The sequence below is a fragment of the Marmota monax genome, unplaced genomic scaffold, assembly GCF_021218885.2.
Source record: "Marmota monax isolate L192 unplaced genomic scaffold, Marmota_monax_Labrador192_F-V1.1 WCK01_AAM20220418_F8-fsc00254, whole genome shotgun sequence".
In the NCBI taxonomy this organism is placed as follows: Eukaryota; Metazoa; Chordata; class Mammalia; order Rodentia; family Sciuridae; genus Marmota; species Marmota monax.
Genome location: NW_026694584.1, coordinates 1,099,303 through 1,122,405, shown reverse-complemented (window position 1 = coordinate 1,122,405; position 23,103 = coordinate 1,099,303). Strand labels below are relative to the sequence as shown.

At 48.3% G+C, this 23,103-nt stretch overlaps 1 protein-coding gene across 6 annotated transcripts in view; it reads left to right on the top strand.

Annotated features, from left to right (window-relative positions):
- Piezo2 (piezo type mechanosensitive ion channel component 2) overlaps positions 1 to 23,103 on the top strand; it is a 359,603-nt gene that overhangs the window by 169,866 nt on the left and 166,634 nt on the right. For all 6 annotated transcript variants that reach the window (XM_058571847.1, XM_046421440.1, XM_046421436.1 and 3 more), the window contains exon 4: positions 9,695 to 9,737. In XM_058571847.1, coding sequence (XP_058427830.1) covers positions 9,695 to 9,737 — 43 coding nt within the window. The remainder of the gene's footprint in view (positions 1 to 9,694; positions 9,738 to 23,103) is intronic.

Below are 23,103 nucleotides of genomic sequence, written 5' to 3'. Positions count from 1 at the left end.
CATTTGACCTGACTAGACTTTCTGTGCATTTCCCAAGAAAATTTTAGGAAAGTTTTGGCAAACCCACACTGAACGGAAAGGTCTGGAATACGACGTGGATCAACTGGAACCACAAAACATAATGATGTGGCAAAGTCAGACCAGAATCGATGCCAAGTCCTCTGCTATACATGTAGATGTATTTCTCAGCTAAGCGTGTGTGTGAGTGTGTGCGCACATGCGTGTGTGTGCATGTGTGTGTGGGTGTGTTGAGCCAAGGGATGGCGAGGGGGCTGTGCTGCGTTGGGTCTGCACAATAGGCATCCTGAGGCTCCTGCGTGCTGCTCACGTCTCGGCACCGTCCCTCGCCCACCACCCAAGCCCCTCCAGGAGCCGTGGCTGCCGTCATCCACCACCTGCCTCGCGCCAGCCCTGCACACATGCTCTGCTTACCTGCTCCCCTTGTAGTCATGCAAAAAAGGCCCTGACCCACCTTCAGAGCTGCCTTGACTGACCATGGCAGCGGACTCACGGCAAGTGGTAGGCGGAGGTTCAAGGCCAAATTTGTTTTGCTGCAAAAGCTGAATCCTTGCTGTCTGCCCTGCTGGAATTCCTGGGACTTCACGTGTGGTTTTGAGAGAACAGTGACACCCTGAAGGAGAGGGAGGTGAGCATCCCAGATGCAAGCCACTCATGTTTTAGGCCATCAGGAACCCATGAGAGGAATGATAAAAGCCAATGTATTGACCCAGAGATAAGTGCGTGTGGATAAGATGCCAACTCAGGAGATGTTGTGGCTGGAGACCACCAGCTCCTGAGGCCCTTGCCGCAGACTCCTCCCAGGCCCAGGCCTTTCCTCTAGGTTGGGCCATGGTCACGGCTGTGCAGGACCTGTCAGAGTGAGACCTGCCCATATTCCCAAGAGCACGTCCGAGGTGACTGATTCACACTCCCTAGTGACTTGCACTTGTGAAGCAAGTTGCCTGTAACTTGCTACATCCTTACCTCAAGTCATATCGTGAAGTCCACATGAGATGGAGCAAGTGGGAGCTCTGTGAGCGCCTCAGACATCCCACTTGACCCCAGAGCCACTGTAGACAATGCAGCAGCAGGACACAGGTCCAGAGTCCAGCTAAAGCCACACCCTGGACAAAGGCAATGCTCACCAAACCCAGGAAGCTCTTACGCCTCTGGCTCGGGACTGACCAAACCCAGAGTTTCTGGAAATGCAGAAGGCATTCCCATTAGGAGAAGGAGGCCAAGGCAAAAACGTGCATGTCCGAGGAGTATTTTTTAAAGCAGGTTTTGGAGCAGATGACGGGGCCAGTTCAGGAGCAGCCCATTGTTACAGATTTGCCCAATAAAGATGTATTCTTGATAACAATGGACATGGCCACATGCTCAAGCATTTTCTGCACTGCCTAGAACAGATGGCTTGTCTTGTGTGGTCTTGGTGCCTACCTGTCCTAGTTCTCTGAGTAGCGTGATGCACCTGTGGAGCATATGTGTGATCGCGTCCACCCACACGGCAGTCAGCCAGCACACCGCCCCACGCACCCGTGCCTCCTCACTCTGCACGAACAACCTAGACCTATCCCGCCGACCCCTGCCACCCACATGCACTGCACAGTGCCACCACGATCCTCCTCCTCGGAGTACCCTGCCTGGCCAGGGCCACTCCTTCACTCGTGCATGGAGTGGCCCTGTCCCTCTGCAACTGAGGCATCCTGCAGTGTCCTCCTGGCGCTGTCCTCGTCCTCTGCTCAGCTGCTCTCTTTCCCGTACCTGCAAGGACTCCCACGTGTCTTAGCCCAGGGCCACACTGTCCTTGGTCCCGAATGCTTCCAGCTATCCCTCTCAACTTCCCCTGCTCCTCGTCCCTCCCCATCTCAGCTTGGCCTGGCCTTTTAAAAGAGAAGCCTGGCCTTCCTGTCCCCATTTGTGACGCGGCTTAGTTCCCAGCCTGCTCTTAGGCTGTCTTTCCCACAATCCCACTGGAACTTTCACTGATCTAGGTGTTTGCAGGGCTGGGATGGAACCAGGCTCAGGCCTGCTGAGCAAGGGCTCCACCCTGACTGCTTCCCTGGCCCCTACGGGGGCCTTTCTGATTCCTGTCCCTAGGAATTCTGGCCCCCTCAGAGCGAGGCACCTGTGGACAAGGCACAGCTCACCCGGTGACCCAGTGTTTAGGGTGACCCAGTGTGTCTGAGTCAGGGGGTCACAGTGGGCAAAGAATGCAGTGCAACTGCTGTCCCTGTGAGGCTGATGGGCCACTCGCTGCCCGGGAGCCGCGTGCACAGAACACTGCCGTGAGCCTCTCACGGGCCAGGGAGCTCGAGTGGCTCCAGGAAGTTCCACCCAGGCCCTCGGAGCCGGCTTTGCTCTGTGTGTCCCCATGTTGGTTCTCCAGTGTGTATGCAGCTACTTTAGGGGGTGTCCAACACGTCACAACCTGCCAGTCAGATTCAGTCTTAAAGCAGGAAAGTGAAGAGTCAAGGGTTATTTTAAAAAATCAATGATGTCATGAGGGATTTGATTAAGGTTTAAGTTTTGTCAAAGAGTAAATCAAAGGTTTTTTCAAAAGAAAAAATGGTAAGGGGCTGCAGCATCCTCCGGGCAGAGATGGGGAGCTGAAGGGTGCATGTTTGTGACTAGAGTGTCCCAGTCTCCACCCGGGGCAGAGAGAGGAGCAAGGACCTCGTCAGGCTGACTGGCCAACCGGGTGACAGCATGACCCTCGCTCAGAACCCCTGGACTCAAGTAATTAGACATGCAAGGCCTCATGAGGATCCAAGAGCATCTCCATTCCCACCTGTTGGGGCAACAGCGAACCGAAAATCTAAGAGATGGGAATTAATTCCTAGCATAGACATTCTTCAGTTCACTTCAGGAAAATGAAATAATCAGGGCTTGAAACTGTAAGCCCAAAGGACAAGTGTCTTTGGTGCAGACAGTAACCCCAATACATCAAGCATTTTAGCAAGCTGTAGGAGAAAGACAGATGTGATGGGCAGGTGGCAGGGCGTGGGCCAGCGGCTCCGAGTAGGCTTGCTAGACCTCCGCCAGACCTGGCTCCGTGGTTAATTATGATAAAACAAGTTAAAGTAAAAGGTTTGTAAAAGACAAAAAAGGACTCACAGAGCTGAACTCAATCAAGTGCAGGTATTGAATGAATTTGGGGGATAGAATTTGATATTATCAATAAAAATTTCATATATCCATACGTGATGACACAATAATTCTGCTTCTGTTGACTTACCCTAAAGCCATAGTGGACCACTCAAAGATATGCACCACAGGTGTCCATCACATTCTTTTGCAAATATGTCTTATTTGTTAGTTAGGAGTTTTGTTTTGTTAAATTTTGAAATACTGTGGGGACATACATTAAGGTCACTCTCTACATCCTATCAGTTTATAAGAGTTACTTTATGTATTATTGAGTAATCAAAGCAGGACTCAAACCGGCATGACTCCTGTTTTTATGTGCATAAAAATGTGAATGTCTTGGTATGTGGATATCTGTGCAAAACTATTTCTGGTATTTTCCTGTTTTGTGGTGATTTAGGACCACATGCCCCCACCACAGAGGGTTCATGTAGATGTAAGTGACCAGACAGAGGAAAAGGACATTACAAAGAAAGAATATAGTGGGAATGAAAATGATGCTTTTAGCCGGGCACGGTGGCACATGTCTGTAATACCAGCAGCTCAGGAGCCTGAGGCAGGAAGATTGCAAGTTCAAAGCCAGCCTCAGCAACTTAGAGAGGTCCTAAGCAACTTAATGAGATAATGTGTCAAAAAATAAGAAAGATCTGGGAATGCAACTCAGTGGTTAAGTGCCCCTGGGTTCAATCCCTGGCAGAAAGGAAGGGAGGGAGGGAGGAGGAAGGGAGGGAGGGAGGGAGAAAAAGAGGAAGGAAAGAAGGAAGGAAATGATGCTTTTAAAAATAATCTGTTGTTTGATGTGAGAAGTATTAATTAAGAGACATTAGGATTTTTGCCTATCTCTACCTTTTACTTTTAATCCATTAATGAAAAATCTCACCTGGGAAATATGACATGGAAAATTCTATAGACCTCAGCATTTAGCCCACAATGCTGAGATTGCTCATTGGCTAAGAAAGTGGCATGACTTGGCTCACATCACCCATGAGAACAGCCATTGCTGGAGTTCAGTAGATTTGAGCTAAAGTTCAACACAAGGTCATCTGAACATTTGCCTAGTGAAGTGGTAAACTGAGCAAAAAGATCTATTTTTCTCACAATTCCATGTTATATTCAATGTGCATGGCCTGGTAAAATGTTGGCTCCTTTCATTGCATATGAAAATCTTTCCTTTTTAAGAATTAAAAATGATGTCAATGAAGTTTCTGGCAGAAAATTTACATGCGGTGTGATTTCCTGATATTTGAGAGTTCCGTCACCAATTCCCGTGCCAGGCTACATGTTCAGCTGCCAGGTAGCCCCTGTGTCATATGAAAGTACTTGCACTTTTATAGGAATATGCCGGCATGCCCCACCACTTTTGTGGATCATTAGTCCTCTTCTGCAGACTGTTTTGAGAAAGTAGCAGCACATGTCCAAGTTCCAGTGTCTGTAGTGACCAAGACACACCTGGTGGTGACTGTCCAATTAGATGCAAATCTATGCCTCACTTGACCCCAGTTTACCATGACGTTTTTCCTCCAGGAAAAAGCAGATGAGTTCACTTCTGTGGTTGAAGCAGAGCAGTGCATTGATTGACAGAGTGCCTCATGCCCCAGTCAGGGAGGAAACAGGAGAATGAGGCACATGGCCAATTCAGAACACGAAGACAGGAGAATTTGCTTTTCCACTGATAACACTTATGAAAAACTAAGACTGCAGACTAAAAATGACTTGCTGAAAGTCCCTCAGTGTTATGTTCAGGAAGCGGAGAGACACAAGGGAAGCTTGTCTAGGGAACCACAGGAGGCCAGCAACAAAACTTTTGCTAGAATTCACATCTGAGTAACAAGCAGAGGCCTTTGGCTTAAACCACCACTGCAGAAAAATCAAAAGAAATAAAAAATAATCAACCCTCTGCAAAGGTGTCACTGCACACACGGCCTTTCATCTGGGTACATTTGTTTGTGCTGATTGCACTCCTGCTGTGTGTACAACATATTAAACAAAGCTGACTGAGGTCTGCACATGCTAGATGAAAGCTGATGTGGAAAGGGGCTTGATGACAGGTAACATCAACCATGGCTCTCACGTACCTCTAAAATTAATAAGCAGACATACAACACTTTGGGGAATGATTTTTTTTAATTCCATATTATAACCAGATGGGGTGGAAGACAAATGATAGGAAAATGAAGAAAGAAGATGTCTTAGTCTGTTTTCTGTTGCTATAATGGAATGTCAAAGGTTGGGTAATTTACAAAGAATAAAGGTTCATTTTACCCTTGGCTCTAGAGGCCCAGATGTCCAGGAGCATGGTGCTGGCAGCTGGTGAGGGCTTTCTTGTTGCACTGGAACGTTGGCTGAGGGCAGAGTAGAGTGGTGAGACAGAGCAGGAGTGCTAGCTTTGGTCTCCTTCTCTTCTGTCATGGAGGCCCACCACGATGTCTTCATTCAATCCTCTTTATCCCCAAAGCCCCCTCCAAATGGCCTCAGCATGTGAATTGAGGGATTAACTTTCCCACACATGAACTGCCGAGGACACCCCCCAAAGCAGGAGGAAGAAGACAGCACCCAGCATATGGCAGGAGAGTGAGCAGGGGGTCAAGGACAGGGGCCCTGAAATCCCTCACCTCCCAGCCCTGTTTGCTCACTTGAAAAGGAGGTGGAATGATTGTATGGATTCCACAGAGTATTTGGGAAGGTTAAATTAGCTAATATATATGAAGTTAGCAGTTTGTAGGGGACTAATAAGCATACCTGTTTTTATCGCTATGCTACTTTGGGGGAAATGTCCATTCTCTTGACTTTAAAAGTGGTTAAAAATGGCTACAAGTTACCAAGAATGCTGCCACTACCAGCGTCCAACATGTGGATCTCAAGGCATTGTTCTGACTTCCATGGTCCACATTCTGTGTTTTCTGAGATTCACACACCAGAGCCCTGATTGCAAACCAGGGTTAGCAACGCTGGCTGATTTCTTCAGTGGATAGATGATAGGTAGGTAGGTAGATAATAGATTATAGATTATCGATCACAGATGATAGACATGTAGACAGATGAAGGATAATAGATGAAAGACGACAGATGATATATAATAGATGATAGATAATAGATACATATGTGAAAGATAATAGATATATTGATAGATGATTGATTGATAGATGATAGGGAGAAAGAAGGAGAGAGAGAAAAGAACGACAGAGCTTTGTTCACACTTAGAGGGGGGAATTGCTGATAGATCCTTTCAGGGAGATAAGGCCGCGTGCGCTGGCGTGTCAGCCCCTGTGGGAGTCGTGGCAGTGCCAGAGTTGTGGGTGTTAAAGGTGCCCAGGACATGTGAGACCAGGCACTAAAACCTGCTCGGCCAGCTGAGTGGCACTCGGTCTGGAGGTGGACCCCCGTCAGTTCTGGGGGTGGGGACTGGTGCTGCACAGTGTCTTCTTCCTCCTGCTTTGTGCAGCCGGTTTTGGAAGTGAAGACTCCCAGCCTGCGGTTTCCAGCTCTTGGCCCAGGACAGGAGGAGGAAGCCTCTCTGAGCACCGCAGGAGTCTCCCTCCATGCATCCTCCTCCTCACCACAGACCCCTCTGCAGGGACAGCAGGCTCCTCCCAACTGTGGGGCCTGCCTGAAACCAGGAGTCGCCCAGCCCTGGATGCGCCTCGATCCTCAATATGCAGGCGTGTGCAGGGTCTAACCTGCCAATCGGGCTCAGTAATTAGCGATCATTAATAATGAAATAGAGCAATTGTAGCAATACGCTGTGATCAGAGTTAGCCCAAGCTTACCAGTCTCTCTTTGTTCCAGAGGTTTTCCATTTAGGGTTCAGATGGCAGTTGACCGCGGGAAGCGGTGCTGTGGGAAGCGCGCGGGTGGGGGTGGGCGTGGTAAATCTCTCTTCAAGTGTCTGGTCCAGGCAATCTGCCAGACACTTTTGTTTTCTCTGCTTTTCCTCCGAGAGTCGGGCTGCTTTGGCAAAGGAGAGTGGTATTACCTTACCACGTGGAGCACAGTTAATGGCTTTAAAGAATTCCCCAGCAAGTCAGTAATGAGCTGCCAAAAATACTCGTGGTGCCAAAGGATCTGGATACGTCTGTTCCATTTACTGCCTGCCTCTCATTTCATCGTGAGGCGGCGCTGACCAAGGACATAAAAGTCTACAGCTCTGGGGTACTGTGGGTTTAAGGGCTGGAGGCAGGTTTTAATATGCCCCCAGCACCTGAGAAAGCTAGGAAGGTGTGCACAGAAAGAAGGCTGTCGCTGTGCAAGAGGCTCGGGTGCCCACGGGGGTCGCTCTCCCATCTTGCACCAAGACCGTGTCCTTCCTGTCTGAACAATTCCCATTTCTCTGCCACAGGAACAAAGCTCCATGTTCAAAACATCAAATAGCAAATATATAACAGTATAGCAGGATCATTTATTTTTGAATTTCATATTGATAATAAATTGAATCTGCTAAGAAAAGAGTCTTCTTAAAATTTAAATGGAATTGGGGAATATGAGGAGAAGATCCGGGAAAGCAATGGAAATAACAGAGCAGTTTAAAAGGTGCCTGTTTCCCTCCAGAAGCTAAAGGGTCTAAAGACGTGGCATCTAGACTTCCTCCCTCATCCCATCCCTCCCCACAGCCTCCCTGGGCTTCGCCTGGCCTGAGGTCAGCATCTGTTTCTGCCCCGATGGGAGACTCTCCTCTCCTGCTCCTTACTTTGGAGCAGAGAGTCCAGTGGCCTTGAATACAATGGCGCTTTTGCCTGACAAGTTATCTGTCTTGATGGCTAGGATTTTAGGAGCAAGAATCCCTGAAATCGGGACTTTTGATGGCTTAGCATAAAGCTCACAAGACACAAGATGTTCACAGGGGATCTGCTTCTCTGGGCCAGAGACCAAAAAAAATTCCTGGGCTGGTGAGTTCAAAGTCTGTGTCTTTAATTCCTACTCAGAAAAACATATTGGAATTCAGCTGGAAGAATGACATCATCCAAGAAAATAAGCCAACTCTGCTTTAAATTTGGTGTGTGTGTGTAATGCATATATGAAATTGTGTCCTTTATTATAAAGGTCATTTGAAATACTCCATCGTGACCAACTCATAGGGACCCAAACCCTGGGGTAAAACTCCAGCTCGCTGTGACTGCTTCTCTCTCTCCCGGGGCTACTTCAGTCTGCCTGGGGCCACCCCCTCCTGTATAAGCTCCTGCTTTCCCAGGAGCCCAGGTAATGTCTGAGGGTGTCTGCGTGGCTACCAGAAGGTGGAGCACTTGAGGTAGAGTTAAGAAAGGCTCGCAAACACTTGCCCAGTGTTTTTGATTTCAGAAAAGAAGCGGGGTCACTTCTTAGCTACCTCTGAAGACTCAAGCCAGAATCTTCCACTGCCTGCTAGCAGAATGATCGTCCACAGAAAGGCAGTGATGATTTGCTCTGATTATCAATTAATGCACAACTTATGAATTTAGGGTAACATGAACAATCTGTTAGAATAATAGTTGCTGAAATCAAAATAGTTTTGCCACTGGCTAGGCCTCAGGAAAATGTAAAGCCCTCAAATTAGCCCAAACCCTTAACATATGTACATGAAACATTTTTATTAAAATGTTATTTGATAAAAATTAGTGTTTCTCTGTCTGTCAACTACTTGGAAAATTATTATGTGCCTATCACTTATGGAGGAATGGAAAAATTGTGGCAGTTGTTTATACCCAGGTGTTCTTTGCTTTTGTGATTTGGATTTATTACTCCTCATATGATCTGGATAGCATTTTTACATTTTTAACCATTAAAAAACAGTTCAAAATTTAAAGAGTGAAAATGCGGTCCCCTGGTGCAGCCTTGGTAAGAGGAAGGTGTGTTGCGTGGGTTGGACTTGAGGGTGTCACCTGGAGGGGAATATGCACCACGGATTGCAGGCCGAGGGTTGGAGTGCTTGGTGCTGGGGTTTTCACAAGAGAGGCTTACTCACCCGACCTGAGCTGGGCATCCTTGGGTGTTTGGAGGATGACTGTGTTTGATCTTCTCTCCTTTGTCCATTTCTGTGTCTTCTCCATTTGTGGAACCTAGAAAACCTGATCTCTTGGAAGAAGAAGCAACTGGGAGGGCGGAGGGGAGGGTGGAAGGGAGGGTGGGATGGGGAGAGAGCTGTCAAGGGCACAGAATTATAGTTTGATAGAAGAAATAAATTCTAATGTCATATTGCACAGTGGGCTGATTCTAATTAGCATTAACTTACGGTAAATTTCAAAATAGCCGAAAGAGAGGACTTTGAAAATTCTCACCGCAAAAAAAGTAATAAATATTTCCGTGATGAATATGCTAATTACCCTGATTTGATCTTCACATGATGCATATATATATGGGGATACATCACACTGTTGCCTATAATATGTACAATATTGTCAATCAAACACTAAATAAATTGAGGAAAACAAAAATATACAAAGGCCATCGGCAGAGTTGGGTTGTAGAGTGAAACTAGGTCATTCCATGTAGATGCCAAAGCAAGCGCCCAGCAAGAGCGTGCCACAGCAGGACAGAGCCAGTGAAGAGGGCACTGACCTTGTTTCTTCTGTTGCAGGCTCAACGTGGGAAAAGACGTTTCGGCAGATCGGCTTTGAAAGGTAAGCCGGGTCAGCACGTCTCCACCTCCTGCTACTTGTCTTGTCCTGTTTTATTCCAAGAGGTCTTTTGAATATAAATCAGTTGTGTTGCCGCCACTGTTTGGCACAACATCGCCTTGCCTCTGGGAGCCTCAGTGCCTTTGCACAGTCAGAGCTTTGCTCTATAAACCATCCCAGCACACAGAGTGGAAATCAAGGTTAACTGGAGTGGCTGACAGCAAGCCTTGCTCTTCTCCCAGTTATTAAAGCAGTTCCTGTCACCTCCAAGTTCAATGCTGAGTCACACCTTGTGCAGCTACAAGTGTTCCTTCGCCAGAGTCCCCAAAAGAAAGAATATGGAGTCATTATAACATCAAAGATGTGGAGGTGGGGCCGGGACAGGTCCCAAACCCCCTCCCGGGGGTCGAGTGGCAGGTGGCAGGCAGCACTTCCCTTTGGGATTTAGGGTCTTACACTGAGCTTTCAATGGAGATGCAGCTATTAAAAGAGAGAAAAGTAGTTATAATTTTATTTTACTCTAAAAGTATATATTCACTAGTTGCTTTCACTGTATTGAAAATGTTCTTTTCTGGGGATGTTCAAGTTCACAGAGTGGTCAAAATAAAATACTAAAAACTGCGTTGTCTCTGCAGGGGCAACAGAATAGTCTCCTCTGACAGCAGTCCTTTGCCCCTGAGTAAGTGATTCCAGGATTTACTCATGTCCCTACATGCTCCGTCTCTCACCGGCACCATCACGACCTGGTCTCCCTCCAGCTCTTGTCACTAGTTCAGGGTGTCAACAGAGATTGACTTTGCATGACCAGATCCCAGGGGGTTGTGCCGGGCGCAGTGGCACACACCTGCAATCCCAGTGACCTGGGAGGCTGAGGCAACTGAAAGAGTCTCTTGTCTCAAAAAATAAGAAAGGGCTGGGGATGTGGTGCAGTGGCTGAATGCCTTTGGGTTTGATTTCTGGTACCGAAAAAAAAAAAATTGATGAGGGGAAAACAGGTCCGGCTTCATGCCAGTGTGAAATCTCTCTCTCGATTCTTCGTCATGTGATGAGGAATTTCAAACACACACAGAAGTAGAGAGAGACAGTGGAGGTCGTATATCCACACCTAGCGTCGATGGGGCTCGGCCAAACTCACTGTTTCTATTTTCTGATTTGGGCTGAAATATGTTAAGCAAAACCTCTAACCTCGCGCCATCCTTTCCTCTGTAGGTGAGAACAACAGGCATTTTCTCCCTGAGCCCTAACCCACTGTCATCCGCAGTAGTACAACCAGCCCTAGTACAACTTCAGCCCAGTCCCTTAAGACCTGGCCACAGCACTGGCCACAGCACTGAAGCAGCCCAGTGGCAGAAGCTTGCCCTGCAGACCCGAGGCCAGCTCATCCCCAGCACTGGAAACAGGCGAAAAAGACCCAGTTGATATTTACATTTCCCAATCATGTTGAAAATGTCCTTTTTCTTGGTTTGAATCTGCATGCCACCAGAAGCCACATGTCCCTCCTCATTATGACCTCTTTTAAGCCTCCTTATTTGATCAGTGGTCCCCTACCCCCCACAATCCCTTTATCTTGTTTTTCTTTAAGTCATAAGCTTGGAGAAGCCTGGCCCATTGACTTGTAGAATCTCTCGGTGCCAGGACTCGACCTCTGTGCTGCCCTTTGGGGGGGTGTTCTAACCTCTCTGTTGTGGGACTTTCGAGGGTTCCACTTGCAGCCTGGGAAGGGACTCGTGACTTCCTGTTCTTTGGCACAGACCCTCTGGTCCTCCGGGTCCTCAAGGTCCCAGGTCCTGGCACAGCTGGCTCTTCCCGTCTCCTCCACCCTCTGCTGTGGACCTGTAGTAGGGGTCCCTCCTGGAGCCCGGCTTCCCCTGCTGGGGAGTGGCATTTTGAAACCACTCTCTAGACACCAGGGATGGTCATCACTACTGGGTGCCATCCTTTCTGGGCCTTGTGGACAGATGGAGCTAGGAAATATATTTTTAAGAAGAATAAATCCTGAGCTCATACAGTGTTCCCGATTCAAATGTGGCCTCGCAGAATTTTCAACTTCTCTGAAGCTACATTTTTCACTCTTTTCCACTGAAAAATCTTCACTCTTAATAAAATTCCCTCGTTTTGTTTTATATATTTTCAAAATAATACTAATATCCCCACTAATGCTAATAGTCTCAGGGACACAAGCCGTGTGGGTACAGGTGATGCAGAGAGACCCAGGAGACCCCAGGTCTTTCTTCACACCAGTCCCGACTCTGCGATAGATGAGGCTTCTCACACATTTCTTTCCCCCTCTGGTTTCAGGGAGCATTTGACTTTGCAACATCCCGTTTTATACCCGAGAAATTTAAACAGCTCATGTGACATCTCCTCATAAGTCAATGGATTGCAGGTTTGTGTACTGTCAGAGCCTGCACCAGGAATGGCTTGCTTGAAGCATTCCACTGACAAGGGCTGTCTCCTAAGGAAACAGCACTGATGTACTTGACCAGTGATCTAGTTGATATAGTTCCTTTGGATTTTGTTACATTTAAGTATATAACATTTTGAGACAGGCCTTGCTAAGTTGCTGAGGCTGGCCTCAAACCTGTGGTCCTCCTGTCTGAGCCTTCCCAGTAGCTGGGATCACAGGCCTGTGCCACTGTGCCTGTGACTCCCAGCAGCAGGGCCCAGGAGTGGCAGAGCACGCTGTGGACTCAGGAGCTTTGCCAGCCTGATGGATGACTAGTAGTGCCCCAGAGCCCTTTCGGGCTGCATTTGTCTGTGGCCATTTTTCCATCAAGAGCAGGTGGAGACTCTTGGCGTTCTCCTAAATGAAGCACTTTGAACAAGAGCTTCTTGTAAAATGGTTCAGGATCCACAGGATTCAGCCATTGAAACCACATTTGATTCTCAGCATATCAGTCTTATTAGAAGAGCTCCCATGTGCCAAGCACTGTGCTGAATCATTTTCATCCTTACAATAACCCACCGACGAGGAGTCGCCAAAGTTCTGCCATAGGGAACAGAGGATGGCTTTCCAACCCTGCAGGCCACTTGAGTCTTTACAACCTACCAACGTTGTGTTGGTGCAGAAAGCAGCCATGGAGAGTAGGTGTGGCTATATTCCAAGAAAATAGATGAACACAAATGGGCAACCGCAGGGCTTGGGTGCTGGCCATCATCTGTTGATGCTCACCATGGACTGTGGTCTCACAGGCACAAAGATTCGGAAGAACAAGTAGGGCTTCCTACATGGGCACCGTCCCTCGTGTTGACCTGTGTGCACATCCTGGTTACAAAGGCTAAGCTTTCTATACACTCCACATAGAGTTCTTGAACAGAGGTCTTTTTTTGGTTTTGTGTTTTACTTTTCCTGTAGCTCTGGGGACGCAGCCTCAAGTCACCAGTTACTGACTCTTCTCATTTTAGAACTACTTTGCACAAAGCCAGAGAGTACAATCTCCATCTTGGAGTGCTTCCCTAAAATGTGAATGCTCCCCAATAGCTGCGTAAATTAAATTGCTACAGGGCACAGTCCAGGAGTCTGTTGTTGAACCATGGTCTCTGTCATCTTGTGCAGTGCTCACACGACATCTCCATTGAGGGTACTCGGTGTCATCCTGAGTGTTAAATGTGGTCATACTATGTCCTCCTGTGTTTTGTCATTTAAGAGCAGACAGAGTTCTCTGCTTTGCATCAAGTGTCTCAAAATACAGAGCAGACACTGGTCTTTGGGGGCTTGTCCATTTGCAGCTGCAAAGCGTGTGCCAGCCGGGCTGTTAGCTGGGGCTCTGCTCTTCACTGCTCCAGTCAGCTGGTCTTGGTCTTAGAGAACATTCCAATTCTACCTTTAAAGAGCACCTGGTTCTTCAGAGCAGACATAAGAGGTATTGATCCTTCCTCCCTGTGTCCTTTGAAGTCTTCTCCCCTGCCTGCTTGTCACAGCTGATCTGAGTGAGGACATGGAGAGGGAAAGACGTGACTGAGTTTAGAGCTTCTCCAGGAGCAGGAACATGGGCGTCCTGGGTGGAGCACAGGGTGCCATCCGCCTGCCCACCTCTTGCATAGCCCTGCAGGGGAGGTGCTGGACCATCCTGGGAGCTGTGTGCAGCCATTTCCTCTCTGGAAACCCACTGCCACCTGTGGCAGCACCCCCATCAGTGGTCACCTCCACTCTGCACACAGTGGCTTCTCCCATTGTGGGGCACCGGGACTCTGCATTAGGACTTCACTGCGGAAGCGCATTGTGCCCTGGAAGTAAGTGTCAGGACCTAGGTCTGCGTTCTGTCCAGCAGGTCCCCCACCCCGGCCCTGCAGCACCCTCAGCCACAGGGCAGGAGCGCTTGGTTTCAGTTGGAGGCCTACGCGGTGCCTAGCATATCAGGGCCTCTTTCAGAAAGCTCCCTTCCCCGTGCAGACTTCCTGAGCTTGGGATGGTGCACATTTCCAGATCACTGTCATCTCGGCCAGTGCTGAGGTGGGCCCGGTGGGCGGGGCTTTGTAAATTCACTTTTCCTCTGCTGTCCTACCAAAGAGTTGCTAGCTGAGGTGGCTTTGAAACCAAAATGGCCCCAATTCTCAGTGACTCAATGCAGCAGATGCTTCTTTCTCACTCCTGCAAATGTGGAAGAGAGACCACAGGACTCCAAGCAGCATGTCCACATGGGGTCCATGGTCAGCTTCTGTCCCTGTGACGCCTTTGTTTCAATATGACACTTCTGAGTTGGCCTGGGCCTGCGAAGGGAGCCTGGCGAGGTGCACCAGGGTTGTAAATGCCTCTACCTGGGAGCAGCACTTGACTGCCACACACAGTTGACAGGTGCCCCTCCACCAAAGGCCCAGGGAGGGACGAAAAGCAGAAATGTTAGAAAGCGCTAGTAATGGTAATGTCTACCACCATAAACTCTGAGCAAGGTCTGAACATGGGTTTTTCTTTCCAAGGCTGCATATTTCAGCAAGTAATTAGTCCCAAGCACATAACTTGCCAGCAGAAATAGGAGTTCCTGCTTGGTAAGAGATCCTGTTTCTGCCCGTGTAAAAAATAACAACCTCTTACTGATCTTGTGCCCATTTTTACTAAAGAAGCAAAGAAATTATTCTCAATAAATGTATGTCATCAGTATAGCCCTTCAAATTTCATTATTCACCTGATTATATGTGATTTTATTTGATGATCTACTTAAATTGTGGAATGAAATATCTTGCCCTGTCAAAAAACATTTTAAATCACGAATCATGCTACAAATAGCCTGGTTGAACAAAGCACACGGACTCCAGGACTTTTTCCCGGTGCAGACATAATTCAGAAGCCTTGCTTTGTCTATCGGGGAGACCCCAGGCTTCCACAGCATGCTGTTGGGTCTGCTGTGTCTCACCTGTGGAGAGACCCCCTCCGAGTGACACCGCCTGGTGACCTTCGAAACTGCTTGCTCCTGGGCCACCAGCCCTGCTTGTCACCTCCTCTCGTCACCTCCTCACACCTCTGTCGATACTGCATATACTCTATGGAAACTTCTCCCTGGGGTCCGAGAAGTTTTCAGGCTTGTGAGCATGAAACTGACCACTGCCCAGGTGCCCCACATACTAGCCATCATGGGGTGGTGGAGAGGATGAGTGGCTCATGATGTTGAAGCCCAGCACCTGAGTGGCAGGAGCTTAGGAAGCAGTGGGCTTTGGCCAAAGCCAAGAAAGAAAAGAGCTGGTGCTTTTCACCAGCAGCTCACAGCAGCCTGGTGGAGGGGGAGGGTCGCAGCTGCAGCTGGGGCTGCTCACTCCTGAGAGTGAAGGCAGGTGCGGCTCCATTCTGTCTCTGAGGCCTCCTGCTGAACCCGGTCAACAGGAGGGACCCTTTTCAGGTCGCTCAGGCTGCCAAGTCCACACTGGAGCCCAGCGCTGGCCACTCACTCCCCTTATCACAACGGGATCAGATCCAGAGCTGCACTTGGGAGGAGCCACATCCGTGAACCGAGGAGAGGTCCCCTGGCCTCCCATCCACTCAGGCACAGTTAAAGGATGAGACCGAGGGCTGAGTGAGGCTCTGACTGCTGCAGTGTGGCCAGGCAGCTGGGCATGCCCATCCTTATCCAGTGCAGTGGTCTGAACGGCCCCCAAAGGTCCAGGTGTAGGAGGCTTGGTCCCCAGGGTGGCCACATTGGGAGACAGTGGAACTTTGTGGGGCTGTGAGGTCCTAAGAGAAGGGTCAAGGTCATTCTGCACAGTCCAGTTATTAAAGACACCTGAGCCAGGCCCCTGTCTCTCTCTGGCTTCCTTCTTGAGATGTGAGCCCTGCACACACTCTCACCATTGCCGTCCACGTGATCGATGCTGCCCACAGGCGGGCCCTTGCAAGAGGCCAAACAAAGAGGGCCACCTGGCCTCTGACCTTGAACCTGCATGACTGTGAGCTGGCAAACCTCCTTCCCTCCGTCCCGCAGACGGCCTCACGTGCTTTGTTATTGGGAAGCGGAGCTGAGGACTGCGCCTGGTTCATTGGTTTTCCATTCCTTCAGGAGCCTTCCGTCTTTTGGGCCCACCCCAGCTCCCCCCAGAACCTGCTCTAGGCCCCTGGCCACTAGCCCTGCATTCTCTCTTCTTACTTGCCAGCATCTCCTCTGCCTTCAGAATCAAGCAACTGATGCGTTTGTGGCCGGCACATAGCTCACAGTGCTCCCCGCATCCCAGCAGGAGAGCAAGGTGGCCTCCTGGCCGCCTCCAGTGCTGGCCCAGCCGCTGGTGGATGAGAGGCACTCGGTGTTGATAAATGACATTTCACGTAAATATTAGTGTGTTGTGCTCTGTTGGCTCACCCCCTAGTCTCATGGAATTTGCCCTTCTCAATAAATTTTAATTACTATTTATTATCCTTCCCTTTAGAGAATGAATAGATTCCTTGGAAAACTTAAGGCCAAATTTTAATATTTTTGTTCTCTAGCTTCCTAACTCACTAACTGGGTTATAGAGATTGATGTTATTTCTTTAGGTAATGTCAGATAAAAATGTTGAGAAATAACACTAAAGTGAATCCCAAGGTTTTCACATGCTGTTCTCTGTGATAGCTTACACCAAGAAATGAGGGGGCACAATAAAATCAGTCTCTGTGAGAAAAGTGAAGCTGTTCCCCCTGCGCCACTGCCGCGTGTTTCTGAAGGTTCTGGATTGAGGCCTGAGTTGAGGAGTCCAGTGAATGCTCTGAGCACCTGTTTGTACCAAAACAGACGCCGCATCCTCTTGCCTCTCTGAGAAGTGTGCAGAGGTTGGAGTCCAGCAGATGCTCTCACCGAGGCCGCGTGGAACAGCAGTGCCCTACACCCGGGCAGGACTCAGCTTCCTCCGTTACAGGCCAATCCTGTCTCGTGGTGGCTTCTGGAAGATGAGCGTCTAGGTTCTTTCAGACAGTAGGTAAATAAATATGCTTGGACAGTTTAGCAACCTATTTCAAGACTATAACATAAAATTTGTCAACATAGTTTACAACCAAGAAACAACTAGAAGAAAAAATGTTTCTATATTTTAGTGTTTAAATGTGTGTCCAACATATTAATTTGTTCATCTAGTGGAACAGTTTAAACCTCTACTCCTACCCACTCTGGGGCTGGATATGGGGGTGTGGATGAACATAACAGGAAAAGGAGCTCAGCTTCCTGTACTGACCTCTCTGTTGAGTGGCCTCCCCACAGGACTCGCCGACTCTGCACAGCGTTCTGGTCAGGTCCTGCTGGGTGATGCTGGGCTGACCCATATCTCAGTGACTTGCAGGATGCAGGCTCATTTCCTGCTCATATCACAGAGGCTGTGGATCAGTGGTGGCTCTTCTTCAAGTGTCGTCTTCATCCTGGGACCCCGGCTGCTGGACTCTTCTTTGGCTCCTGCCTTTGTTGTGGCTGAGGAAAACTGCCATGACCAAGCCAAGCGATGGCACTTAGTGTTTGTCGGCGTGACACGTGACATTCCTGCTGTGAGCTTTCCAAGGGGCTTGCACAGCCCAGTTCAGGGTTTGTGGGTGTGGAAGGCTGCTCCCCTCCAAGGGGCCCATGAGGAACAGCCCAGGAGGTGTAACATAGTCCCCGGAAAGGAGAGTGACCAGGAGGGTAGTAACACAGCCCACACAGGAGATCTTTCCCACGTTACCAATGAGCACAGTAAACTCCAGGAGGCTAAGCATCGTACTGAAGGTCACGCAGCTAGTGAGTGTCAAAGGCGAAACATGATGGGACCCTACCCTTGCTCACCGGCAGTCCACTGTGCTAGCGTCTGTCACACTTCACCTAGACCAACATTTGTTGGCCAGAGGACCAGAGACTTGCTGGGTGCTGGGTAGTGAGCAGCCATGGTCTTGGTCTTACCCAAGATAGCTGTATGTCAACACAGAATATGGTACAGCGAGTTACGTGCTGCCACTTAATGGCTCGACAGTGTTTGTTGTGCCAGGTCCCTTTATACATGTATGACAGAAGTGGAAGGCAGAGAGGTGGCGCTGGTCAGTGAGGTGTGAGCACAGGGAGGTGAGGTGAAGTTGGCTCACAGTTGGGGAGGTTGGAGGGAAAGTCATCAGAGGATGTCTCACTTCAGGAGATGCGTGGGAAGTGTCTGCCCAGGAAGTGCCCTTAAAGGCAATGCCACCAAGTTTCACTCTAACCTTGGTAGCAGCAGGAGAGATTGAAGACATGCATCGGAGTCTGTTTTCTGTTGCCATACAAAATACTGAATGCTAGGAAACGTGATTAGAAAGTCCAGACATCTGGTGAGGGCCCCTGGCTGTGTCACAACACGGCAGGAGCATGAGAAGGAGATCTCACGTGGCAAAAGCGAGGGTGTCCCCAGGGCCTGCAGGCCTCTGCGTTCTGCATGAAGGTTTTCTCCAGCCTCTCAGAACCCTGCTCCGTCCACATGCAGGTTGGCCTGGAAGGGCTTGAGATTAGAGCCCTGTTGCTCCCCAGTGAGCCAGAGAATTGGGTGGACTTGGGCACACCCTGGACAACCCAAGGCATGTTCCATGGGGTTCTGCCAAAACTTCCCAGGAGCTCTGCGGTAACAACCCATAGCAACACCCTCTGGGGGGGCCTCTCCTCTCCTCCCTGTGCCTCCTTCAGTACTTCTGCAGCACTCCCCAGACACCCCACCCGCACCCCAGCCCACTCTCAGCTTCTGTACTTTGGAGAACAGGGACTAAGGTGTTTGTGCTAAATTATGCTAACTCATAGGAAACCCAACAGTTTGGATTTCAGTTTTATCTCGCCATAGACTTATTCTATGAGGGGACAAAATAACACTATTAGTGTCTATATTATTTGAACCACCTTTTATGAACTTTTAGAAACCCTTGGTGTCTAACTTCTAGGGGTAATGAGAGACGATATGGCAGGTGCTTAGAGAAGCTGATGAAAAGAGTCAGACCTGCCCTCCAGAATTGTGCCCTGCTGCACACAGGCCAAGGACTCTGTGTGCAGGTCCAGGGTGCAGAATCAACCCTGTCCATGAGTCCCAGTTCAAGAGCTGTGCTTAAGATGAAGATATCAATGCACTTTTGCTCAGGTGATGAAGTCTCCAAATGTCCAATGCTGCCTCCCCTGAATTCTCTGGAAGCAGATGGGCACTGATTGGAGCCTGGGCCTTAGCTTCCTACAGCTGGAGAGTCCAGAGACCCTGAGAGGGTCTCCCCTTCTTTTGCATGTGGCTGTACTGAGGCACAGAGAAATTAAACAGGAGACCTGAAATGTGAATGTTTTAATCAGTATCTGTTCAAAGTCCAGATCTGACTTTGTATTTGATGAATTTACTTAGATGAAATTGTGTTACAAATGAATTTGTTTTGCCACCATTTAACACTAAGCTTGGCAACATTAGTAGTGATGACAACATGTGGCCAAGCACTTGGGACTCTATTGTGTATTCTTTCTCCTCCTTAAACCCCCCTGCTAGCACCATCGCACTTGTAGACATAGAAGCCGTGCACAGGGCATCTGCGCCCCGTGGCCACAAAGCTCAGAAGAGGTGCGCGGGAGATTTGAATGGGAACCCATGATCCAGGCTGTTTTCTTGCTTTGGGTCAGAATGGGTATCGGTTGTCAGAAATAACTCTACTGTCTTTGCTCAGCATCTCCTGCTGAGTGTGTGTGGGGGGGGAGGGGGAGCTGGTGCTACACACACACACACATACACACACAGGCGTCAGAGTTTTCCCAGCTGCTCACAGTGCAGAATCTGCTCCCTAGAAGGCTAAGTCAAGCCCAGAGACTCAGAGAGGGCTCCTGGGCTGGAGAGTCTGTGGTGATTCTGTGGCTGTTCTCTTCCTATAAAGCAAGCCGCGGGAGGGGTGCTCTGCCTTGACCTATGGATGGGACCGACTCTTTGTCCCACGAGCATCCCTGGACATTGCTGAGTTCCCATGGGAATCACTAGTTCAGTTCCACTTTAAAGGGGGCTTGTCTGTTTTTAACAAATATGTTCTTTCTCTTACTTTCATCTTATTTTCAAAAACTCATTATTAAATAAAGACTCAAGGACTGGGAACATAGCTCAGTGGTAGAGCACTTGCCTGTCATGTGCCAAGCCCGGGGATCAATCCTCAGCACTGGGAGGAAAAAAAAAAAAAAACAAAAACCTAAGTGCAGTGGTTACACCTGGAATTGCAGAGACTCTGGAGGCAGGTGGATCGCAAGCATGGAAAGGAAGGAAGGAAAGAGGCAAGTGTTTGCTAAGCATCAATGTGATATTGTGTTAGCGCAGGTTGAGGGGACTCTGATTCCTTGCAAATGGCTGACAGGAGCAATCAATTAGGATTTTAGGCAGAAATGAAGATCGTTCAGGCAGAAGAACACGCACAGGTGGAGGGAGCAGCAGACACCTGCCCTGGCTTTCTTCCTCACGTGACTGTGACCTCTGTGATCATGCTCAGCCTCGCCTGGTGGGAGGCCACCATCCAGAATGGAGGTGCAAATGTCCTGCTAGGATGCCATGGTCAGAAGTCACCTTAGAACCCTGAGAGAGAAGGACTTGCTGTGACAAAGACCAGATCAGTGGCTTTCTCTTCAGTCCAATAAGTCCTGATTGCCAGGACACACCTGCAACTTGACCAGAATCTTGTCAGACTCTGTCTACCCGACTGTTAAGAGATGGCCAGTCCACACCAGGAGAGAACAAGGTCTCGCTCTCTCTTGCTCAAGCACTTAAGTGCTCATAGCTCCCACACAATCAGGAGGCAACTAGATCCCCCTCACTAATTTACATGCATGTGATAATATGTCATATTTTTATATAATCACTTTCATTAAATATTCTCATACATTTGATCGAATTTGCTTTTCACTTTGCTCTGCCAAAATATTATGTGTACACTTGAAAAACAGATCAAAATCTACAGAATTAATAAAGGCACACAGATTTAATATAGAATGTGTGCATTTGTGTAACAGAAGTAGACAATTTACACTTTTAGCCTGTTGAGAACTTAACCTAGGACTTTGGCTTCCGACTTAGAAAGTAATGAGCTTCACCTTCATTTATTTAAGTAATGACATCCCTTAATAAGTAGTTGGTAAAAGGATGGTTATCTTCTAGACAAAAGTATGTCATCCTTCACTAAATCTTCTCTTTCAAAACACAGTTGGAGAAGATATCTTCTAATCTGCTGTCTTTGTCCTCGTCTCATTGGGTCATTATGACTAATGTAAGTAGCCTCTAAGTTAATAAGTAGCCAATCGGCTGTGCAGAGAACCGTGCCTTTTTGAACCTCAGCTGGACACCTTGTTCCTACAGATCAGAGGTGTTGCATGAGCACTTTAGACTCACTAGTGACATGAGCAGAAGGACTGCCTGACATATGAATGAAAGACCGAATGCCTGAGTATGGGTGACCAATGGGAGACAGGACACCCACGCTGGTGAGGTAGAGGAGGAGCATGGATGTCCAGGCTCTGCCCCGGGGTGTTTGGAAAGATTGTGTTAATGGGCTAATGCTCACAAGCTCAAAGGGTTCTTATTTCTTATTTCTTCTGCATCCAACTTATAAGAATGAAATTGAGTCTGTCATAGCTCAAATTACCATAAAATGCCCTTTCGATAGCTCAGCCAGTGACACATCTTAGCTAGGAACGAAGACATTTTTGCTCAGATAAAGTGGCAGCTTCTCCTATGGGGACCTTATAGGCACTGTCTGAGTTTTTCATTGGATCCTGGGATGAGCAAAGTGGAAACAGTTGCTCCCCTGCCCCGGTCTACCTTCTCACACACACACCACACACACACACACACACCCTTCCAACATTCACACAAACTATTTGAAGTAATGAAATTGTGATCCTGTGCCATTCCTGCAGGTAATATGTAAATGTTGATTCATGGGGTTCTGTGACTCCTTTAGCATAAGCCAGTGGCAGTTAGGTCCTTCTCACTGTGAAATCTGTGCCCCTCCCCTTTGCTAATCCTGCAAACCCCCCAAGGACTCTCAGAGGTCAGGTCTGTTGCAAACTTTCACCTGCCTTCCGAATTAATTAGAGGTCTCCAACATAGCATCCAGGACCTCCCCACCTGTGATCCCCACTATTCCTTTGACACACGTCAAGCTTCCTCATATTGGGGTCTGACTCACTGCACCTTTCAGCCCCTTTCCCCTGAGCCTTTGATTCACGCTTCATTGCCGCAACCTCTCCCTCTGGTGGATGCCTGCCATGTCACCTCACCCTTGAAGCCTTTCTGAAAACTTTCTGTCCCGATTTTCTGTGTGTAAATTATTGTTACTAAAACTGTATTTTACGGTAAACATTTTTTTTCTTAAGTACAACTTGTATCTGTCATAAGCATCCGTACAGGGCCATGTGCTCTATCCAGGCCCTGCTCTGAGCCCAGGGCCTTCTGCAGAGAAGGTAGAAAATAAACATTCATTGCACCCAATTTCATAGTTTGTAAGCCAGAATTTGACAACAAAATGATGTTTTTAACAGTGTCACTAAGAATGATTCTCAGAGTTTCGATCAGCCTAACTGTCTTCCATAGCAAATTGTTTTATTAGGGCTAAGTAATCACTCCTATGGAAGAGGAAGGAGCAGCTAACCCATCACATGAAAGAGCTGTCACTCCCATGTCAGAAGGATCATGTGAAAGAGTTACAATTGGCTGGTGGTGCAGAGTGTACTTGCCCTGCAGCCTGAGAGGGTGATTTCAGAAGTCATCTGTGTGCACTTGAGAATGTAGGTCAGTGGTAGAGCGCTCACCTTGCATGAGAAACTAAAAAGCCATGGGCATTAGTTTAATAGAAAAATAGCAGCGGTCACATCTACAGTGGTGTTCAGGATTTTTGGTTTTTTTCTCTCCAGGGATTTTAGGATTTGGGGATTAATACAGGATGAGGATCCATAATCCAAAATTCTTGGGACCATATTTCAGCTTTCAGAATGGT